Source organism: Gymnodraco acuticeps, unplaced genomic scaffold (genome assembly GCF_902827175.1).
Source record: "Gymnodraco acuticeps unplaced genomic scaffold, fGymAcu1.1, whole genome shotgun sequence".
Taxonomy (NCBI): Eukaryota; Metazoa; Chordata; class Actinopteri; order Perciformes; family Bathydraconidae; genus Gymnodraco; species Gymnodraco acuticeps.
Genome location: NW_022992222.1, coordinates 3,040,559 through 3,061,400, shown reverse-complemented (window position 1 = coordinate 3,061,400; position 20,842 = coordinate 3,040,559). Strand labels below are relative to the sequence as shown.

At 40.1% G+C, this 20,842-nt stretch overlaps 2 protein-coding genes across 4 annotated transcripts in view; one reads left to right on the top strand and one right to left on the bottom strand.

The window, feature by feature from the left end:
• babam2 (BRISC and BRCA1 A complex member 2) overlaps positions 1 to 1,101 on the bottom strand; it is an 88,272-nt gene extending 87,171 nt beyond the window's left edge. For 2 of the 3 annotated variants that reach the window (XM_034205953.1, XM_034205955.1), the window contains exon 1: positions 1,006 to 1,101. The gene's annotated coding sequence lies outside the window, so the exon portion shown is untranslated. Of the gene's footprint in view, positions 1 to 896 lie in introns of all 3 variants that reach the window. The other variant, XM_034205954.1, reaches the window with a different exon arrangement.
• Positions 1,102 to 1,329: 228 nt separating this feature from the next.
• The window catches only part of rbks (ribokinase), a 43,532-nt gene continuing 24,019 nt past the window's right edge, over positions 1,330 to 20,842 (top strand). Inside the window, exons 1-6 of the mRNA XM_034206016.1 lie at positions 1,330 to 1,399; positions 5,426 to 5,487; positions 12,644 to 12,776; positions 13,794 to 13,857; positions 14,245 to 14,307; positions 16,856 to 17,020. Of these exons, the coding sequence (XP_034061907.1) occupies positions 5,429 to 5,487; positions 12,644 to 12,776; positions 13,794 to 13,857; positions 14,245 to 14,307; positions 16,856 to 17,020 (484 nt within the window). The 5' untranslated portion in view covers positions 1,330 to 1,399; positions 5,426 to 5,428. The remainder of the gene's footprint in view (positions 1,400 to 5,425; positions 5,488 to 12,643; positions 12,777 to 13,793; positions 13,858 to 14,244; positions 14,308 to 16,855; positions 17,021 to 20,842) is intronic.

Sequence of the window (20,842 nt, the reverse complement as noted above, 5' to 3'; positions counted from 1 at the left end):
TGATTCTGTTTTCTTCAAGTTTGTATTCTGTTGGTCGAACGCACTTATTGTGCTTTGGATAAAAGCGTCAGCTAAATGCAATGTAATGTACTAGGAACAAGCATGTATTTGTACTGGAGATTCAAATGACATGAGCTAATGTACACCACATACATTGTTATTTTCATTTGTATTCTTCTTGAATCAGAATCAGAACCGGTTTATTACCAGGTAGGTTGACACGCACGAGGAATTTTAATTGATGTCATGGTGCATACATACAAGTAAAACAAAAATTAAAAACACAGATAGAGAACTATTTTAAGAAAACTATAATAATAACACTAACAAATATAATAAAATATAGCAGTATTTACATAGAAATAGAATGGAATAAAATATTGAGAGAATTAAATGAAGAGAAAGTATAACACAAATCAGGTAAACAACAACAGCATTCAGAGCAATAAAACACATTACATGACAGTGTCAAAAGACATTATATAACATTATTCAACATCTTTTCAGCTGTCATATCCGGGTGTCAAGGGAATGTTTGTATGCCAGTCAGAAACAGCTTCCTGTTATTTTCTGATTTGTAACTTTCTAGCTCAAAATAGGCAGATGTTTATTCAACTCCTGGGTGTTAGATAGTTAAGATACAACCAAAGTAACGTTTAGGGCCATTGTACAATGTTAGCTATGACACTACCAACCCCTTTTCCCTCACTATAATGTAGACAGGCCACAATGAATGACAAAATACAAATAAAATAGAGTTAGTATCAAGCTTATGTTGTACACGTTGGTTGTGGTAAACTAGTACACTCAGTATCTCGGGGGATATTAGTCTGTACTCTACATTTTATGTCAGTGTATATGTTCGTAAGCTTGCTATCGTTAGCTTGTTAGCTTACCACAGAACGGAACTTCAGTTTGCTACACTTTGAACAACTAGCTTACTCTAAAAAATAATCTATCTATTATTGTTAATGTTGATACAACATGCGGTGTAGGTAAGAGTACCTGAAAGAGCTGGAAGTCAGATCATTTAAGCATTAACTCTAATGTTTACTTCATGCACTTAACATTTCCGGTACATGTTGTTAGGGTCCTTTTGATTGCCCCCCACTTAGCCGTCTGTTATAATGCCTGTTGACAAAAATAGTGTTTTTACTCCCTAGACCAAATTCTGCGGTAACATATAACTCATTTACTATTTTTGGTTTTCCATATTTATACGTAATACATTCTAGACGACACAAAATGCGCATGCACTAATAAAGTGACAATATTGGGCCAGGCAATAGCTATAACGTTCCCAGCTGTCATTATGCACTTTGACTGTCTCTTTTCTGTTGCGGGGTGTTGTGTTCAGTTCTCAACTCTGCAAGAAGCCAAGAGCACATTTGAATGAAAGGTAATTTCTGCACAAGTTTATATTATAATATATAGTATATATTCTAATGGCGATATCCCACTCAGTCTTCATCTAATTCCAGAGTTGAACACACACGTAATTTAGGTGCTTTAAAATAATCTTAATATTTCTAATTGTAGGCTACTGTAAAATAGTCGTGATTGTCACGCTTATCTTTAACAGAGCCTGCACAGAAATAATGTATATGCACAACATAATAAGCAAAGTGGTGTAATGTAACTAAGTGCATTTACTCTCCTGTTTTAACTAAAATGTGGGTTATATATGGACCTTACACGTTCTGACAAAATAAAACTGCAATCTTTAAATTATATTCTCTCAAAATATTTTACATTGGATTTTCGAAAGAATGTGCTTGCTATTATAATAATAATACATTACATTTATAAAGCGCTTTTCCTGGTGCTCAAAGCGCTTACAAGCAAGTAAAACAAAAATAACAACAAAAGTAGAAAGTGCTAAGCTAGGTGGAATAAGGGCAAGTGGTTAGTTGATTAGGAGTTGAAGGCAAGAGTGAAAAGATGAGTTTTGAAGGATTGTTTGAATGGTGTGAGAGTGTTGGCGGATCTGACGTGGCTGGGGAGGGAGTTCCAGAGTGTGGGGGAGGCTGCTGCGAAGGCCCTGTCACCCCAGGTCCGGAGCTTTGTCCTGATGGGCTGCAGTAGGTTAGCTTCAGTAGACCTGAGGCGATGGGTGGGGGTGTGTCGTCGGATGAGGTCACAGAGGTAGGGGGGTGTTTGATGGGGAGCCAGTGGAGGTCATGGAGGATAGGGGTGATGTGGTCGGAGCGTCGGATGGAGGTGAGCAAGCGGGCAGCTGAGTTTTGGACATATTGAAGTTGTTTTAGTATGAATAATGCTGTTGTAGTAATCCAGTCGGGATGTTATAAAGGCATGGATCAGAGTTTCAGCAGTGGTCGAAGAGAGGGAGGGTCTGATGCGGGCGATGTTCTTTAGATGGAAGAAAGCCTTTTTTGTGACCTGGTTGACGTGAGGGAGGAAAGTGAGGGCGGGGTCAAGGATGATGCCAAGGTTACGGATGTGAGTGGAGGGGTTGACAATGGAGCCATCGATGGTAAGAGAAAAATCTTGGGTTGAGCGGATAAGTGAGTGTGGGCCAATGATTATAAGTTCCGATTTGTCACAGTTAAGTTTTAGAAAATTGTTTTGCATCCACATTTTAATGTCAGTGAGGCAGGTGCTGAGCTGGGAGTGTGTGGTTGGAGAAATTGATTTTGTTGAGAGGTAGAGCTGTGTGTCATCAGCATAACAGTGGAACTGGAGTTGGTGTTGACGGAGGATTTGTCCAATTGAGAGGATGTAGATGATGAACAGAAGGGGACCAAGTACAGAACCCTGAGGGATGCCATGATTGACGGGGGCTGTGGGGGATTTGGAGTTGTTAATGGAGATGAATTGATGTCTGTCAGAGAGATAGGATTTAAACCAGGAGAGGGCAGTACCGGTAATGCCAATGGAAGACTGGAGGCGGTTGATGAGAATGGAATGGTTGATCGTGTCAAATGCGGCTGTTAGGTCATGGAGATGAGGTTGTTGTGTTTCATGTTATCCAGATATATAATTTCCTCATAATATGATTCCATTGAAAGACCATCAATGATCATATTTAATTATTATTGTTAGCCCTAGTTGGTTATCGCCCAATCTTTAGTGATGTTCAGTACCTGATTAGATGGCATTAGGGTTGTCTTAGCAGTTCAACATTCTTCAACAGTTGTTTTTTTTAACATTCTTACATTTGATGCTGTAGCTAAAACGACAGAAAATAATTTGAAATGTTTTACTCTTAACACTTACTTCACACTCTTACTGTGTTAGTGTGAAGGTAAAACATCACAGAAAAGGCACACAAGATGATTGCTTGTGTTTAACCACAGACAATGATGAATTATGTCCTTAGAGTCCACTACAACACTGAATAATATAAAAGAGCTTTTGCAAACAAAGCGTGTTTGTGTTTGGTGGGATAGGGGTCAAATAATATGTTTTTCTGTGATTATAGCCATTCTCTTAACTTTCAATGTATTGACTGCCGGCGAAGACATAGGCAAAACAAGTAGTTTTTTGTTGTTTTTTAAATGGTTCCAACAATGTTTTTTTAATTTTCCTCTGGGTTTTTGATTATAACTCAGTCTTAATTGTTTTACCCATTGTGTGGAAACTACTTTGTCTAAAGTAGTTTCATGTTTGAAACTACTTTAGACAAAGTAGTTTCACACATGACTGCAGCCTTTTGAGAGCATGCTTTGATAAGTTAATTTCCCAAAGTATTAGCTTTAAAGGAACATATTCTGCTCATTTTAAGGTTCATATTTTTATTTAGTGCCTCCACTATGACATGTCTCCATGCTTTAATATTCAAAAAGCTCTTTATTTTTCTCATACTGTCTGTGCTGCAGCACCTTTTTTCACCCTCTGTCTGAAACCAGAGCCCAGCTTGCTCCGATTGGTTAGCTGGCCAGCTCTGTTGTGATTGGTCAACCGCTTAGATATGTCCCACAATGTGTTGGAACACTTTCCAATAGAAGCTTGAGTTTTGCATAGTGATCACTATGTTACAAAGTGAACAAAGGAGTCCAATCGGGGGATTTTAGACTTTGCAGACCATTGACATGCACTAAAACCATGACTAAAACCTAAATAACACACTACAGGAAAGGGAAAACCCCAAAAAAGCACAATAGGGAATCTTTACTTTTCAGTCATTCATTCATGTTCATTTAGATCAGGGGTGTCCAAACTACGTCCCGGGGGCCAAATGCGGCCCACAGGCCACTTTGAAACGGCCCCCAGCTGATTCAAATAGTATAATGAAATATGGGCCACAAATTAAACTTGTCATATATTGTACTACTTAAATATATATGTAAACATATATATCACGGTATTCATGGCATGCCCACCTTTCAAATAAATTCAATCAATTAAAGTTGGAAACATTTGTAAACAAATCTTAGTTGAAACAATAACTTATTTACAAAACAAGCTTGAAATCTATCTGTTTTAAGGAATGAGCTGCTAACAAAATAAATGAAACCCTCTGGAGAGCTGTGATGTATACGCTGTTTTTTTCTTAAAGCATTTTCAAGTATCAAGAAGAACTTACCTATATTTGATTGATTTGGCTAACTTTGTCTACAGTGATGGCACTTATAACTTAACTTATGAGGCAATAAACCTAGTGAGTGGCCCAGCCCTTCGTATATCTTTCTGTATTTGGCCCTCGGAGAAAAAAGTTTGGACACCCCTGATTTAGATGCACCAACCTGAACACTAATTCAGGTTGGTCAACTCCATGATAACTTTGCCTTGAACTCAAGAAGCGATGGACCATTTTAAAATGGTTCAGTGCTATTTAAAGTGGTTGGACAATGCAGATCTCATAAAATATTCTCCTGCAGTGGAGATGTGGAGGTTAGCTTTTCATGCCTGCCCAAGGAAGACAATATGCTTTGAGTTGTGGGAGATAGAATTGAGCCATCCTGCAGCCAGCGGCCAGGCTTTCCAAGTCTTCCACTGCCTAGGCAGAGATTTGAAGAGATTAACACACTAGCATTAGCTCAGATACAAGCCGGGGATTGAATTAATTATAGAATTCGCTGGGCTGCAGTGCATTCACATGGTGTAGCATTGAAATACCCCTCCATTCCACCCCCAATAAGATTGGAACCTATCCAACTCAGCCAGCGATGAATGCTCTATTTTTACCTTCTTTCTCATTTCAGTCAAGCTCATGCTAATGTGGGAGATAAAGAATATCAAGTGATTTTTGTTTGGAGGCTGGTGGGGAAACTAGTTTACATATTTTGCCTGATATGCCCCCAAGGAGTCTGCTGTGCTTTAGATTTTGTCCTCGTTTCTCAAAATATTTGATAGGAAAGGCTGGACAAATGTTGAGAATTTAAATGAAGATTATTTACCATATATTATGTCTGGAAATGAGTGTTGTTACTTTATTAATAACACCAATTTGTTTCCTAATCAGATCATGACTGAAGAGAGGTTTGATGTGATGGTGGTTGGCTCCTGTATGACTGACTTGGTGAGGTGAGTTCATTTAGCCCATACTAAACTTTGTGTTTGTCTACAAATGACCATTAATTACCCTTATGTTTTATGAGAACGCTCTGAGTACAACATCTTTGTCTAAATATGGGTTCAGGAAACTCCTGTGCTTCCTCAGGTGGGCCCAACAGGAAGCAGGACATTGGGCAACTGTTCATGATCATATTAGGATTATTTTAAAATGTTTCTTACCCTTTTGGTCTGGATCCATGTGGTTTTGCTTTGTATGAAGATTTCAACACTGATTTGTTTAATATGTTTTTAAATAATGAAAATGTACACAAAAAAGTTGATTTTTTTTTTAAAGCTTTGGCAAGAGTAGTTACAACAACAAAAAAGTTCCCCAAGGAATTTCAATTGAACTACAAGATGTTTCTCTTTCACCAAATCACACATATACTAATTCCAATATGCTGACAATGATTTATGTATTTCGTTGGAAAATCCCTCTTCAGAACATTGGTAGCTGCCAATGTCACCAATGATATCTTTATCTTTCCATCTTATACGTACAGTAGTAACCACCTTGTACTAGGTTCCTGTTTTACATGAGTCAGCTATGGACTGTAAATAAGAGATGTAAATTAGTTGGCATTTTGGGGGCCATCTTTTTTTGGGACCAGAAGTGGATGAAATGAAAATACACTGTGAAGAAGTTGAAACAACTAACAACAAAAACACGGAGAGAACAAAAACCAGACATCAACATGACCTGTCTTTCACAGGGTAGCCACGCCCTCATACTCTGCTCTACAATTTGATTCTAAATGGGACCATAATTTGCAAGATGAACATCATGCTCTATTGAAAAAGACTATAAACTAGCAATTGGGAACAAAAACTCATTAGGAAAAGTTATGAAAGATGGTATAAAGGGATGAGAAGTAAGGTCATTTTCTCATTGACTTCTTTACACTTGGTCATCTTTTTAAGACCAGTGGAATCAACCCCTGTTGCATTGGCTTAACTTTTTCAAACCCTGAGTTTGCCATTGAAAGTCAGCAGGCAAAAATCAAACAAAGTCATGTGACACTCATGTAATTACAGCTGAGAAATAATTCCGAAGTCATCATTTCATAAAGCAAAATGTACAGTTACTGCTAGAAAGTCTGGCTTTGAGTACAACTGTCTGAATTCAAAAAAGCCTTTGCTTCAAAAATAACTACGAAATTCTAGCAGAAAATCTTCTCTCGTTATCAATGCAAACTGCACTATGTTTGTGTTTGCTCATGAACTCGACAGGCATATTATCAGTCATTTAGTGGGTGTGGCTGACCAAACGGTCAAGTGTCTCTGTTTGAACATCTTTCCCTTTATTATTATTATAATTATTATTATAAACCACAACAGCCATTTTCCTTTGGTGACTTGCAGGCATGTGGAAAATATGGCATAAAGGCTCGAGGGTATTTTCCATCATGGTTTGAAATGGACTGCACCCTCCTGTCTGCTCAAGAATAGAGGAAGTTGTCCAAAATTAGATAATGTCTCTGGCTTTTTAATACTTGTCCTTAACGCCATAATAATGTAAGGAAAATCCCTGGTTTAAGAGTGTGGCAAACAGCTTTTAGGCCATTAGGCAATGATAGTGAGCAGACTTCTCGTTAAATAGGGATGGGTTGGTGCATTTCCATATACTTCAGCTTCCTTTACACACATGAGCTGCTGTTCTAAAACATCCACTGATCTGCAGCAGGTTGTTATTGCTGTACAAATACCAAATCATTGATTAAGTCATTGACAGCTGATGTAGGTGTGCCCATCCCATGGTATATCTGACTCCACTTTCAGAGAGTGTGCAGAAGATCTGGTATAATTGCTGCTTACCGAAATGTCAGTGTTGCATCATCCTCATACGTGGTGAGATTTGTTGAGCCAAGTAGCATCCATTCCCACAAATCATTAGTCATCAACTCCAGCACAATGGGTTAGTTAGAAAATAATTTGTCATCCTCATTTACCATGACCTTTGTGAGGAATGACACAATCTCAAAAGAAGCATTTAAAGCAAATACGGTGTAATGTCACGTCTTCATGGGCTTCAGCCATCGAGCTGTATTCCTGTCAGCGTGTGTGGCAGTTTTGTCACACAGCTTGTATTATATTTATATTTGTATATGAAACTCTGGAAAAAGAACTGTCACCTAGCTGCCAGCAAGTGGAGATCTAAATAAACAACCACAACTTGTGCCAGTGGCAGAAAAAGTTTCTCGACATTCTAGCGAGTGCAAGTTATCACATTTTTGTTGTCACTCACAAGTTCCAACTTATGAAAAACATATGCCTTCTCCTACTGAGGTTTTTGGATTTATTGTGTTGCTCGTTAGCAATTCAAACAGTGACTTTCTGCTTTGAAGGGCAGGCATTGTCAATTAAGACCCTTAATAAGCTAACAGGAAATGGCCTGTTTTTGGAGCGTGTGTGTGTGGGGTTGTTTTTTTTGGATGGGGGTCAGATAGGGAGGGGGTAGTTGGAATACATTTGCAGCCCTTCAAAGTGATATGCATGGCTTTGAAGTTAGCAATCCAGTTGTCTTTCGCAGCCAGTGTTTGGGTGGCAGCACAATTGAGTGGCAGACAGCGGGGGCACACACTCTTCGGTCTTGCCATCTGAACACACTCAGATCTCTATGGTGCTTTGTTATAAGTGTGCCAAGCAAGAGTATACTATCCTTGTTTTTTACAGCTATAGTAAAATGTTATGTTGTATAGGTCTACTGTCTGCAGTGCACAAAGAGGAGGAACAGCAGGGCTTCTCGTGCTTTAAACCCATTGTCAAAGCCATACAGTGCCCCCTACTGCCTCAGTCTACTGAGTGGAGGCGCTTATCACCTGCTCACTGGAATCTGAGTTTCCCAAATGGTTAGGCAGAACCACAATGTACCACAACCGTGTTCCCACCAAAGCATAGTAAACACACCTTTATTCAAATGTGGTTTGTAATGAATTTATCTGCACAAATTACAACAAATAGACTGGTTAAAAATAAGACAAAATAACAGTATTCTTCCTCCTTTTTACTCAGGGACAGGTTGTGGGACAGTGTTTGCAAAAATGTGGAATACAGGTAACAATGTTACATTTAATCCGAGCACAATTCTTATCAGAGTTTAGCAAAACTAAGTTTAAAATAAGTAAAGATAAGATAAGATGTACTGTATTGATCCCAAATTGGGAAAGGTTTTCGTTACACATTTCAAAATAGAAAATAAGATTATATAAAACAGAAGTAAAAAGTTACAAATAATTTTCACCATGAAGATAAAAATCTGTAAACTTTCTGAAAAATAAAACACTATTGAAGGGCCAATTTACAGCTAACACAATATAAAGTAGGATATTATTTAGTTATTTATTAAGTGTGCAAGGAATGGCATATTCAATTAAATATAAATGTAACATTTACAGTGTGAAGATATTAATCCAGTTAACAAAAGAGAAACTATCGAGCTGTGAGTTCTCTGCCAGCCAGAGGTGATTCGCTGCACAGTTATTGCAGTAGGCAGGAATGTCTTCCTGTATCTGTCCCTGTGATTTCATTAAACAGCTACTACTTTGAGAAAATATGGTTGGCCACAATTAATTTAGCAAAATGCCAAAAAGTAATAGACAAAACAGCAACAGAGTAAGGAAGAAGAGACAGCCTGGCACCAACTGGCAGAAATTAAGAAAATACATTAATTAGTACATTAAAGTGAGATCTCCTGAACTGTAATTCTAAAGGAAACACTGGATCACAATTTAACTTTAAACTGTTCATTTTTTGTGCAACAGCATTTCATTTAATCTAAGGTTAGAGAAAAAAAGTAAACTGACATTTAAGGAGAAGTATTACAATGTATTATTTTAATTTTAACCTCATTTTAAAGTTTTGTGCAACATCATTTTAATTAAAGATATTAAAAAATCAGTTTTGAAAATTAATACATATTGAGTGAACTCAATCATAAAATATTAACTTTGTAGTATTTAATCTACAGTAGAATTGTTCTATTCCATAAGCTGTGTCCGTGATATGTCTGCCAACCTTTAATGTAATTGTAAAAAATATTAATTTAAAAGGTTTTGAAGTATTCAATTCAGAGACAGAATGGGTTGATAAGTGGCTTATTATATCCACTGATATAGGCCATTTCTGAGTGAATAATAGCAACATGGACGTGGCTTCAACAAATGGTCTGACCACACAAAAATAAACGCCCACGTCCTACTCCGACACTGCACCTCTTGTGAGGGAAGCAGCTCACCATGCCCATGTAAGGTATGCTGTCTTTGCTAAACCTGTTCTTTGTTAGGTCTCTTCACCTTGTCCTGATTTACCGGAGCTTCTGCTATAGGGACTTTTGTGGACAAGGAAACTTTCACAAAATGTGAACAAAAATATATTTTCTGAGTGGTGCATTAATCGGCTCAAAAAGCTGAGGCACACCAAGAGCTGAAGGTTAACACACTGATTAAAAAAGATTCTGTGAGCAATACAACCATGTAGTATCCTTATTTATTGTCGTAATTATATGACATTTTTACAAGCAAAAGCAAAATCTTTTAATATTTATTATTTTGCCAAAAGCTAGTTCACGTTGGAGGTTGTGTTTTTCGACAAAAACAGCATTTCAATTTTTTTTGTCCAAGTCTGCTTCCCCATGTTGCTCACCAACAGCTGAGGAATGACTCTAATAGAGACGGAGGAGAGGGAAATGAGAGCCAGCCTCAAAGCAAACACTTCACGTCACTGAACACCTGCTCTGGCCTTTTGGTTCCATGGGAGAAAACGCACCGAGGTTGCACTTTAGCACATAACTGCCCTGTTTGTTTGGTGCACTCACCACAGACAACAATAGCCAAGTGTCTCTTTGGCATGAAGAGGCGTAGGTGGGTTTATTTAAGAATTTGGAAATCTGTTTATCTTACCTTCCAGTTATCCGCCTTAAAGTGGCTGACGGCCAAATGTTATATTGATAATGTTGCGGTTGTGCTCATTATTCATCACTATTGTATGAAAATCTCAAGCCATGAACACGTCAACGTATGGGAAGGCAGAACATTTGTTAGTGACTATGGCGGACACAGATACATGCTTCTTCTTACATGATAATCACTCAAGTCTCTACACGTGAAATGCCCTTGCTATCATTTAGTTTACTAGCATTGTGCACTCCACTTAAAAAATGATTAAAGACAAAAGAAAATGAAATAAACTAATAGATAATGTAGAGATACATTCCACCATACATGTATGTCATCATCTTCTTGACTCAATACGTTTGCCACTATGAGGGCAATCCTTGTAACAGAAAACCTAAGTTCTAATTGAAATGTTTAGTACCACTGTTGTAAAAATTCAACGAAATACAAATTATTATTTGTTTGCCATTTTAGGAAATGCACTTACTGTAGTTGCTTTTTGCAGAGAGTTACATAAGAAGATGGATGCATTGTCTAGCATAAGTTAGAGCCACAGTTAGCAAGGCTAATTTTAGCTTAGCATATGTATTTCTGTTTTTTAGCTTAGCACAAAACAATTCCAGGAAATGTTTTATATGCTTTTTCTTCCAAAAGCCATATCTGTATGCCAAAATAGAAAACCACCATAAGAGGCAATTAGCTTAGCCAAAGGGGATGACAGCTAGGCTAGTTGTTTTGGTGTTGAGAAAAGCTAACCGGTTTCTAGCGATTGTCATATTTAGCGTAGCCTACAGATATGACAGTGGTGTTAGTGTCTCTTTTTTCAATATAAAAGACCTGAATGAACGATGTGAAACAGTTTTTCCCAAAAAACACAATATTTGTATTAATGTACATATGGGAGTCCATGTGCAAGGATTTATTTCTCACCAAGAGAAACAGCTTTGACACATGTGGGAAATTATTATTATTAAACGGCTTCCTACCTATTCTACATATTCAATAACAATACGTGTGTGTGTGTGTGTGTGTGTGTGTGTGTGTGTGTGTGTGTGTGTGTGTGTGTGTGTGTTTACATGTGTTCAACCTTTGTTCCGTTTCCTTCTCACCACATTTCAGTCTCATTGACCCTACATCCTGTTATAGCTTTGGGCACTTTAGTGTTTTCACACGCCGGTGTGCAAAAACAGCAGCATTTATTGCCGCCTCCAGTGTTTGCCACCAGCGTCTCAGTTACTGAAAATCCTGGGATAGAGTGAGCTTACTGTAACAGCACACCTGCCACAAACACACTCGCAGTATGAGAAAGAGCAACAACAGGGGGAAAACAAGTCTATGACAACATTTTGCCACCCGCAAACCCTTTGGCCCCGGGCCAGGATTGCCCGAAGCCAGACCACAGCATTCTGACGTACAATATGAAGTGGTCTGTTGTCTCTACTCCATGTTACTCACCACTCATTCTGGCTCTGTGACTGGAGAAATCAGGGAACAGACAGCTCCTCCTGAGGGCAGCCACCTGTGGCATATCAACCTCGAGGGGGAGGGCGGGAATTTACCCAACCCTGATGAGTCACAGATTACTAGTGCAGCCAACATCAAGTTGAGACATCTATGGTTTTTGCTTGTTGCATCATTTGCACAAATTGAGAAACTTGCATGGACACATATTCAGTAAAATATTGAGAATGACTTTAACAATGATGAGCCAATAGCAAACTCCACATTAGGTTTTATTGCTGCTTTTGAGTTTAAGTATGTAAAAAGGGGTGTTAGGGAGTGGGGTTCCAATGCTCCATTGATTCTGGCAAAGATTGCACTTTGTTGACCTTTTTTGTGAAAGCCCTTCCCAAGACCAAAAGATGTAATCCTCAGCAGACTCAACAGAGACCTATTGTCTTCCAGTGATAAATAAAGAGCTCAACCAGGAAAAGATTTGGCCCTGAAGGTTTATCTTCACATTTTGACATCTCCCTTTACTTCTTGGTTTCAATGTAGAACGCTCACACTGCCAAATAACACATTTTTCATAGTTTGAAGGAACATTTTCAAACTTTTAGTTGTAGTGTGAAGAGACTGTTGAGATGAAAAATCTAATTAGGACTGCAAAATCCAGCCAAAGCATGTTTTTAGGTAGAATACTCTTACATCCTCTAAATCCTTTGAGGTTCTTTTGAATGGAGGTGAACTCCATAAAATGGTGCTAATTACCTGTTTATTTTTTTTTACCTCAGCCAGGCACCAAGACTACCAAAAGCTGGGGAAACCATCCATGGTCACAAGTTCTTCATTGGCTTTGGAGGGAAGGGGGCCAACCAGTGCATACAGGCTGCAAGACTGGGAGCCAAAACCGCAATGGTCTGCAAGGTATGACACTGAAATCAAGTTTGCAGAAATACACTGTTGCTGTGATTTACATTATATGTGCACATTTGGTTCCAAGCATTAATGTGTGCATTTTGGAAAAAAAAGTTGATTTGCTTGTCCAACTTTTGTTTCATCTACATCCAACTCAGTACAAACACAGCTACCATAGTCCGCCAACTAGTTAACAATTCCCCAAAACATTGCAGCTTCGTTCACACTTCATTCATTTCATCAACTCTCCATGCCTCATTTTCTCTTGATCAATACTATACCGCATGCATACGCCCACCCACACTTGCACGCCTTCAAACAAGCCTATTCCCATACCATACAACCCAGAGTCTCCAATCAGTACGCTCAGCGTGGCCTTTCAACCCGCGCACTAAAGCACCGAAGCCCCACCTCTGTCAGAACAAAGAGGCCGATCGATAACAACCCAGTGCGGGAGGAGCTCTCCGGGCATGGGGAGAACCCAAAAATAGACACCCGGGCTTGTCAAAAACATCCAAGCCGTAAGGCCACTCTTCAAAGAGATTGGGGCCAAGCAGCCAATACCAGCCCAACCCATTATCACAGGCAGCTAGAAGTGCCCTCGTTTTGGCACATTTTTTGGAAAGCGTGGGTTCGAAGTAGGCGCCTCGGGGCAAGGTGGGGACCCCTTCCACAACCCAAAGTAGCTACAGATGTGGACATCCCAATGCGGAGCAGGGGAAGAGGGGAAGGAGGGAAGGAAAACGAACGTGAGGTGGGTATGAAGAGGCGTGAAGGCGGGGTTATCGTGTCTTCGAGGCTTGGCGCAGCTGGTCGTGTGTTTTCGCGTGTGTGCATTTCTTGACTTTGTGTGTTAGTTTTTACACATTTTCGGCGGCGGCACCATGCCAGTATGCTGGCAGGGCACACGAAAATCCAACCCAACTGAGGTTTGACTATACCACTTTTCAAAAGTTGCCGCTAACCAAGTCTGACCCCGCTTTACACTCTCTTTGTTGAAATCGTTTTGCTTTCCATCTTTTCTAGGTTGGTAAAGACTTCTTTGGAGACAATTACATTCAGAATTTCAAAGACTATGGTGTAAACACAGGTACGTTTTTTTTCTTGCATTACTGCTGCCAAATTGGTTGCCATTTCCATGTTGCATGGTAAGAAGTTCACGGTCAGAGCGATTATTTTTTGCCTGTATTTTGTCAGTTCTGTTTAGTTGCTCATGCTTTTGGATTTACTGGGAGATTTCTCTATTGTTATGTCCAATGGTGGGTAACCAATTGGAATTTGTTTAAAATAAAGTTGCTTTTCAAAAGTTGCTCATATCAGACTCCAGATGTTTGTGGCCTGTCTCTTCGTAGACAGAACCAAAGGAATTCCAAGCAATTATAGAAGTTACTATGGTGACAAGTGTGTTTTATGAAACACAAATAATGGATACTTTCAAACTCTGTTATTCACCTTTCGTATTTTCCCTCTGTCTCAGACTTTGTCGGGCAAGCATCTGATGCAGCCACAGGAGCTGCCTCAATCATTGTCAACGATGCAGGTAAATGCTTTTCTTTTGCCACTAGCGTATGGCATCCTCCTGGGATCCCAAACACTCTTTCAGTTGTAGAAATTGCCTTATACTGTACAGGCTCAACCACGAGTGTATGCTTGCTACCAGTAAACTCTTTCTTACTACTACACAAACACCTACACACAAGCTGTACGTCCGTGCATTTAGTGGCGCATTGACACACAAGTGTTGGAGTGACTAAAACCAACACACACACACACACACACACACACACACACACACACACACACACACACACACACACACACACACACACACACACACACACACACACACACACACACACACACACACACACACACACACACACACACACACACACACACACACACACAGGTTCCAATCTACAACAATCCAAGACTTTCTCCATGGAGAGTAATTTCTGTCATTTTGCAAATACACTTTTACACATTTAGATTACTAAAATAATCCCATGTTATATGGATGCAGTCTTGGATTTGGATCCCTTTTTCTACAATTTAACATGGAATTAGGTGTTTGAATGCAATGATTTTAAAGAAAGAATAAGTCCAACTGAAATTTGTTATAAGAGATTGATTTAAAAAAAAAAAGAATCATCTAAATTCTTGTCCACATGCCATGCTGCATTAGTTTGAAAGCGTCAATTTAGTCAAATGTGTTAAACGTTTTCCTTAAGCGGTGAAAGACAAAGCAAGAAGAACAACACACAAATGCACGACAAAACATAAGTGTTTATGTGGGTTTATTTTAAGTATTTGAAAGGTTACAATATGATAACAATGAAAATAGGTATATTATGGTGTGGACCAGCGCATAGCTCAATTGGTAGAGTTAGCAGCCCATGTACCGGGGGCTTGGTCCCTAAGCGGAGGACCCGGGTGTGAATCCGGCTGGGAAGCATTTGCCTGCCTGTCATGGAGAGCTTCCTGACTAGGAGAAGGCAGCGAGTGTTTTTCAATGGGAGCTTTTCTGAAAGTAAGGTGTTGCAGTGTGGGGTCCCACAGGGGAGTTCGCTTGGGCCTTTGTTGTACTCTATATTAATAATAATAATAATAATATATTAATTTTATATAGCGCTTTTCTGGACCCAAAGACAAATGACCTTCCTTACGTATTAAATAAGTCCAGTGTAATAATGTATGCTGATGATTCCGCGATGTACAGTACAGCATCAACATGCAGTGAGTTAAACTATCTACTTAAAATAGAGATTAAAGCCATAGCAGACTGGGTCAACAATAACAAACTGATACTCAACATTGCAAAAACAAAAGCAATGGTGTTCGGATCCAGACATATGTTAAGCAGCAAGCCTCAATGAACCCTGACACTGGCTGGTCAGCCAGTGGAACAGGTCAACGAGACTAAGTTGCTTGGCATTGTTCTTGATTCTGGTTTACGGTGGACAAAGCAAATTGACAGTATCGTAACTAAAATGGGAAGGAGCATAGCTGTGGCGAGAAAATGTACAAAGTATGTAACACCAACCACTTTGAAACAAGTCATTCAGTCTCTGGTTTTGTCACATCTTGAGTACTGTCCGGTCATATGGTCATCAGCAGCAAAAACACATTTACAGAAATTACAAATAGCTCAAAACAAGGCTGCCAGACTAGCTCTCCACTGTTCGAAGCGCACTCATATTGGAGTTATGCATAGAAGCCTATCATGGCTTCCAGTTGAGAAACGTCTGCAATCTCGTGTTATCACTTTTCTAAAAAATTTCCAATTTAGCAAAAAACCACTGTATTTTTATGATGAATAGTTTACACAAGAGACGAGCATGACCATAAGACTAGACAAGCTACATCAGGCCATCTACTGGCACCTAAACCCAGGACACATCTTCTGAAATCTTCTGTGTCTTATAGAGCTATAAAGGAATGGAACTCATTGCCAAACTACCTTACTGAAATAGAGTCCAGAGCCTCTTTCAAGAAGAGATTGAAGGGCCATCTACTAATGACCATGTACCCTTGTGAGCTGTGAACCCTAATTTAATTTGATCGCATGTTGTTGATGATATTGGTGATGTTTTTAATGTTTTTAATGTTATTAATGATGTCAGGACTTATGTCCTAAATGTTGCTGTATTATTGTTGTATTGTTTTAAGTGTCGGACCCCAGGAAGAGTAGCTTTTGTCGAGAGCAAAAGCTAATGGGGATCCTTAATAAACATAAACATAAACATCCCCATTTCAACTCTGTCTCTATAATTAAGGCACCGGATGCCCTAAAAAATCTTTGAAAAAAAGTATGTAAGGCATTACAATTTTGAGGGAAACTTGACTATTAATGTCCTAGTTGACACAGAAAATGTTCACTTTTTATACTAAGGTCATTTGCTATATTGCCCTCACACATACTGTAAATAGTGTGAAAACATTCAAAGTACAGTAAGCCCCCACAGTTTCTTACATCACACATCCCGTATTTAGCCCTATTTATGGAGTTGAGAGTTCCCATGGGTTGTCAAAGTCATCACACGGTGGCTGTTGTTTCCTCACACGTCTCTTTTGGTGTCCGCGGGCAGGTGAAAATGCCATTGTGATCGTGGCTGGTGCCAACATGCTGCTGGGCAGTGAGGAGCTGCACAAAGCTCTTCCAGCCATCAGTCATGCAAAGGTCCTGGTGTGCCAGCTGGAGATCAGCCCGCAGACGTCCTTGCAGGCGCTACGCATGGCTCAGGAGAACAAAGGTCAGTGAGTGTATTTGTGCTTTACATGATGGTGTGTCCACAGCTCACGTGTAGGTAGCTCAGTTGCCAGGGCGAACATTCTTATAGGGGCCATATTATGCGTTTTTGGGTTTTCCCTGTAGTGTGTTTTACAGGTTTTTGTGCATGTATATCTCCCACACACTCCCCCCTCTGCCTGAAGTGCCTTCATTGGACTCCTTTGTGTACTTGTTCACATCACTTTGTGACACTCGCGCTTCTACTGGCTAGCGCTCTAGCACATTGTCCGTGTTTGGCTAAGGGTCAAGACATCTCAAAGCACAATTCACAACAGAGCCGGCCAGCTAACAAATCAGAGCAGACTGGGCTATGGTTTCAGACAGAGGGTGGAAATACTGTAGGTGCTGCAGCACAGGCAGTATGAGAAAAATAAATATGTTTTTGAACATTAAAGCAAGTAAAAATACAAATATGAAACCTGAAAAAGAGCATAGGGCTGCTTTAAGACAAATTCTTCCCACTGACTCGAAGATGATACAAGTAATATTTTCACGAGTGTTTGTTAGGTCACTGCAGCTCACATTCCACATAAAACACCATGTCTGTACTAGGGGTGTAACGTTTCACAGAATTCACGGTTCCACCTCTCGCACTCCATCGTTATTGTAGTCCACAGGGAACCCGAAATGTTCCCACACAGCTGATTTACAAGACACAGGTGGGTCTCCTCTTCTAGCTCCTGTGTGTTATCTAAAATCGCCATACTAACTTTTCTTCTTCTTGTATTTTGTTCGTTTAGTTGTGTATTCTTCTTGTTCTTCATTTGTTGTTAAAGGGCGGCTGGCAAACAGTTTTTAGGCGCAATACCGCCCCCTGGATTATATATAGTGTAATGGATACTGCCCTGAGTGACAGACTTTTTTCCCACTCATAAAAAATGCGTATTCGTCGTGTGACTGCATGTGCCGAACCGTGACATCCGAACCGTGACGTCCGAACCGTGACGGTTCGGGACGAATACGGATACCGTTACACCCCTAGTCTGTACGGATATTGCCAATTGATTAATTGTTGTCCTGCGTAAACGGTAAATGGTATCGCCCCTCTTGAAAGCTGGTGATCCCACTGAGTTGAATAACTATCGTCCTATCTCAAATCTATCTGTGTTATCAAAGATTCTTGAGTCCCTAGTTTCAACTTTTTTTAAATTCACACAACATCCTTAACCCTATGCAATCTGGATTCAGATCAAAGCACAGTACTGTGACTGCCAGTCTGAAAGTCTGAGACGATATTAAGGCTGCTTTGGATACAAAATCAGTTTGTGTTGCATTGTTTATTGACCTAGCCAAAGCATTTGACACTGTAGATCACCACATTCTGTCTAATGTTATGTTGGTGACTCGTTTCGGTCATAACGCCATTTGCTGGTTTCAAAGTTATCTAACTGACTGTACTCAATGTGTCAGGTTGGGTAGTACTGTCCCTCGAAGAAGGGAGTTCCACAGGGCTCTATTTTAGATATTTGTAATCAGATGCAATTTTCTACCTATCATATGTATGCTGATGACACTATTGTATACTCATATGCTCCTTCTCTGGATATAGCCGTTTCCAATTTAAAATCTGATTTTATCACGCTGCAGCATGCACTTCTTGATTCCAAACTGCTATTGAACAGTAAGAAAACCAAAGCAATGCTTTTTGCTCCCAAGTCAGTGTCCTCTTGCCTCTCCATTGACACCCTTGATGGCGTCTCTGTTGAGTTTGTCGATACCTACAAATATCTGGGCTTTTGGTTGGACAGAAATCTAAACTTTAAACACCACATTGAAGTTCTAACAAAGAAATTGAAATTCACTCTTGGCTTGCTTTTCAGACTTAAATGTTGTTTTTCAACTTCATCCCGTAAAAGGTTGGTCTCTGGCTTATTCCTGTCCCAGCTTGACTACGGTGATACAATTTATAGATTTGCCTGTCCCAATGTTTTGGCCAAACTTGACCCACTCTACCATGCTGCACTGCGTTATATATCAAATGCACCCTATATGACTCATCATTGCAAACTGTACAGCCTAACTGGATGGTCCTCACTTACTATGCGTAGGATGCAGCATTGGTTTTTATTAATGTATAAAGCCATTTTAGGTAAGCTTCCACTGTACATATATGCCAGATTTGCTCCAGTTTGTGACTCTCACAACCTCAGATCCAGTGCCTGGTTACGATTCCAGGTACCTGCTGAGGTACCTGGTACTGAGACTGGAAAAATGAGTCTTTTTTATTATGGTTCTTGGTCTTGGATTGACCTTCAATCAAGCCTAAAACTGAGGGCACTCAATAGCATGTTTTAAATTGAAGTTGTCTGAGGTCCTTAGCACCAGCTGCTCTTGCAGAAATAAGTAGTGTACCTTTCTTACTGTCCTAATGTGCACAATGTAGTGACTGCTTTTTCGTCTTTTGTTTTCTTAGTTGTGTTCTCTGTATTTTATATGTTTGTGTTATGTGTTATGTGTAACGTTGCTGCCTTCTTGGCCAGGTCAGCATTGTAAATGAGATTTTATCTCAATGCTTTTTTATCTGGTTAAATAAAGGTTGAATAAAAAAACGGAACCAATTTCAGACCCTTCCTCTCGCCACCTTTTTGGTGATAACCAGGTTATTGAGCTCAACAGCATCCTATTATTAGCACGCCTCACGTCATTCGATACGTCTGGGGAGCCTCACGCCCCTGTCATCAGGGCCTGTTGCTGGTAATCGCTCGCTGCAGGCTGCCAGAGCGAAAGAGTCGCAGCCACAACCGTGTTGCAGATGGGACACCCAGATGGCCTCGCCGAGTGCCACCCTCTTTCCCCCGAACCCCCCCTTCCTCAGTGTCGACCATACCATGGGATCAGGCTCTGCATGTGGCACCAGGAGAGAGGCAAAGCGAGCGAAGACGCTTGGCAAAGATGCCACCGTCGTCGATGCTGCTCCACCAGAGACTTGCGTAAATGGAGTTCTCTGGAGGGAATGGCTGTTAATGGGTTTGGCGGCGAGGATTTAATGGTGCGGGGGTGAAGCGTTGCACAAATTACGCAAATGTCACCAGCGAGCCACACGTACTGTGGATGCCAGCTCTCGAAACACACTTGTTGAGAAGAGTTTAGGTTCCTCACGTGTAATTAGTTGAGAGAAAAAAGTATCTATATATTTACTTCCATCTAATATTGAGATGTTAATGGAATTACATTAATTTCTAAGACCTGAGGAAATGCTAGGAGTTGTGTAGTTTCACTCTTTTTTTTCTCTTCCATCTTCAACCCCCCCTTCCTCTTGCTTGTCTGAGCAATAAGCCGCTTTTATATTTCTCACCAGATGCAATTAGAGCCTCTTAAAGCCCTTTCACACACTCACTGATGACTCATTTACTTTGTGTGTGTGTGTGCTTCCAAGTAGGAGCGTGCAGGGGATCTTACCCTGTTTTCCCCTCTGATCTTGTTTTCCATCCACCTATCCTCCCAAAATCCACCAAAGCAACACACTGCTGTATTTGTGTGCTTCCTCGAGCTGACCTGGTTGCTTTTCCAACACATCTGCAAGCAGACTTTGAACTTCCATGCAAAAAAAAAAGCCCAGTCATGACACACACATTCTCCTGCCAGACGTGACTCAGTATGCACACAAGCAAGTATTACCACATCTGTCTCAGCAGCTGTGAGCATGTCTGTGTGTGTGTGCTGGAGTGTGTTTTACCAACACCTGGAAAGCAAAACATGCAACCTGAGACCAACGCACAGGTAAAAATGACGTCCACAGTAGCAGCTCATGGCATCAGAGAGGCAGATTCCTTTATGCATGGTT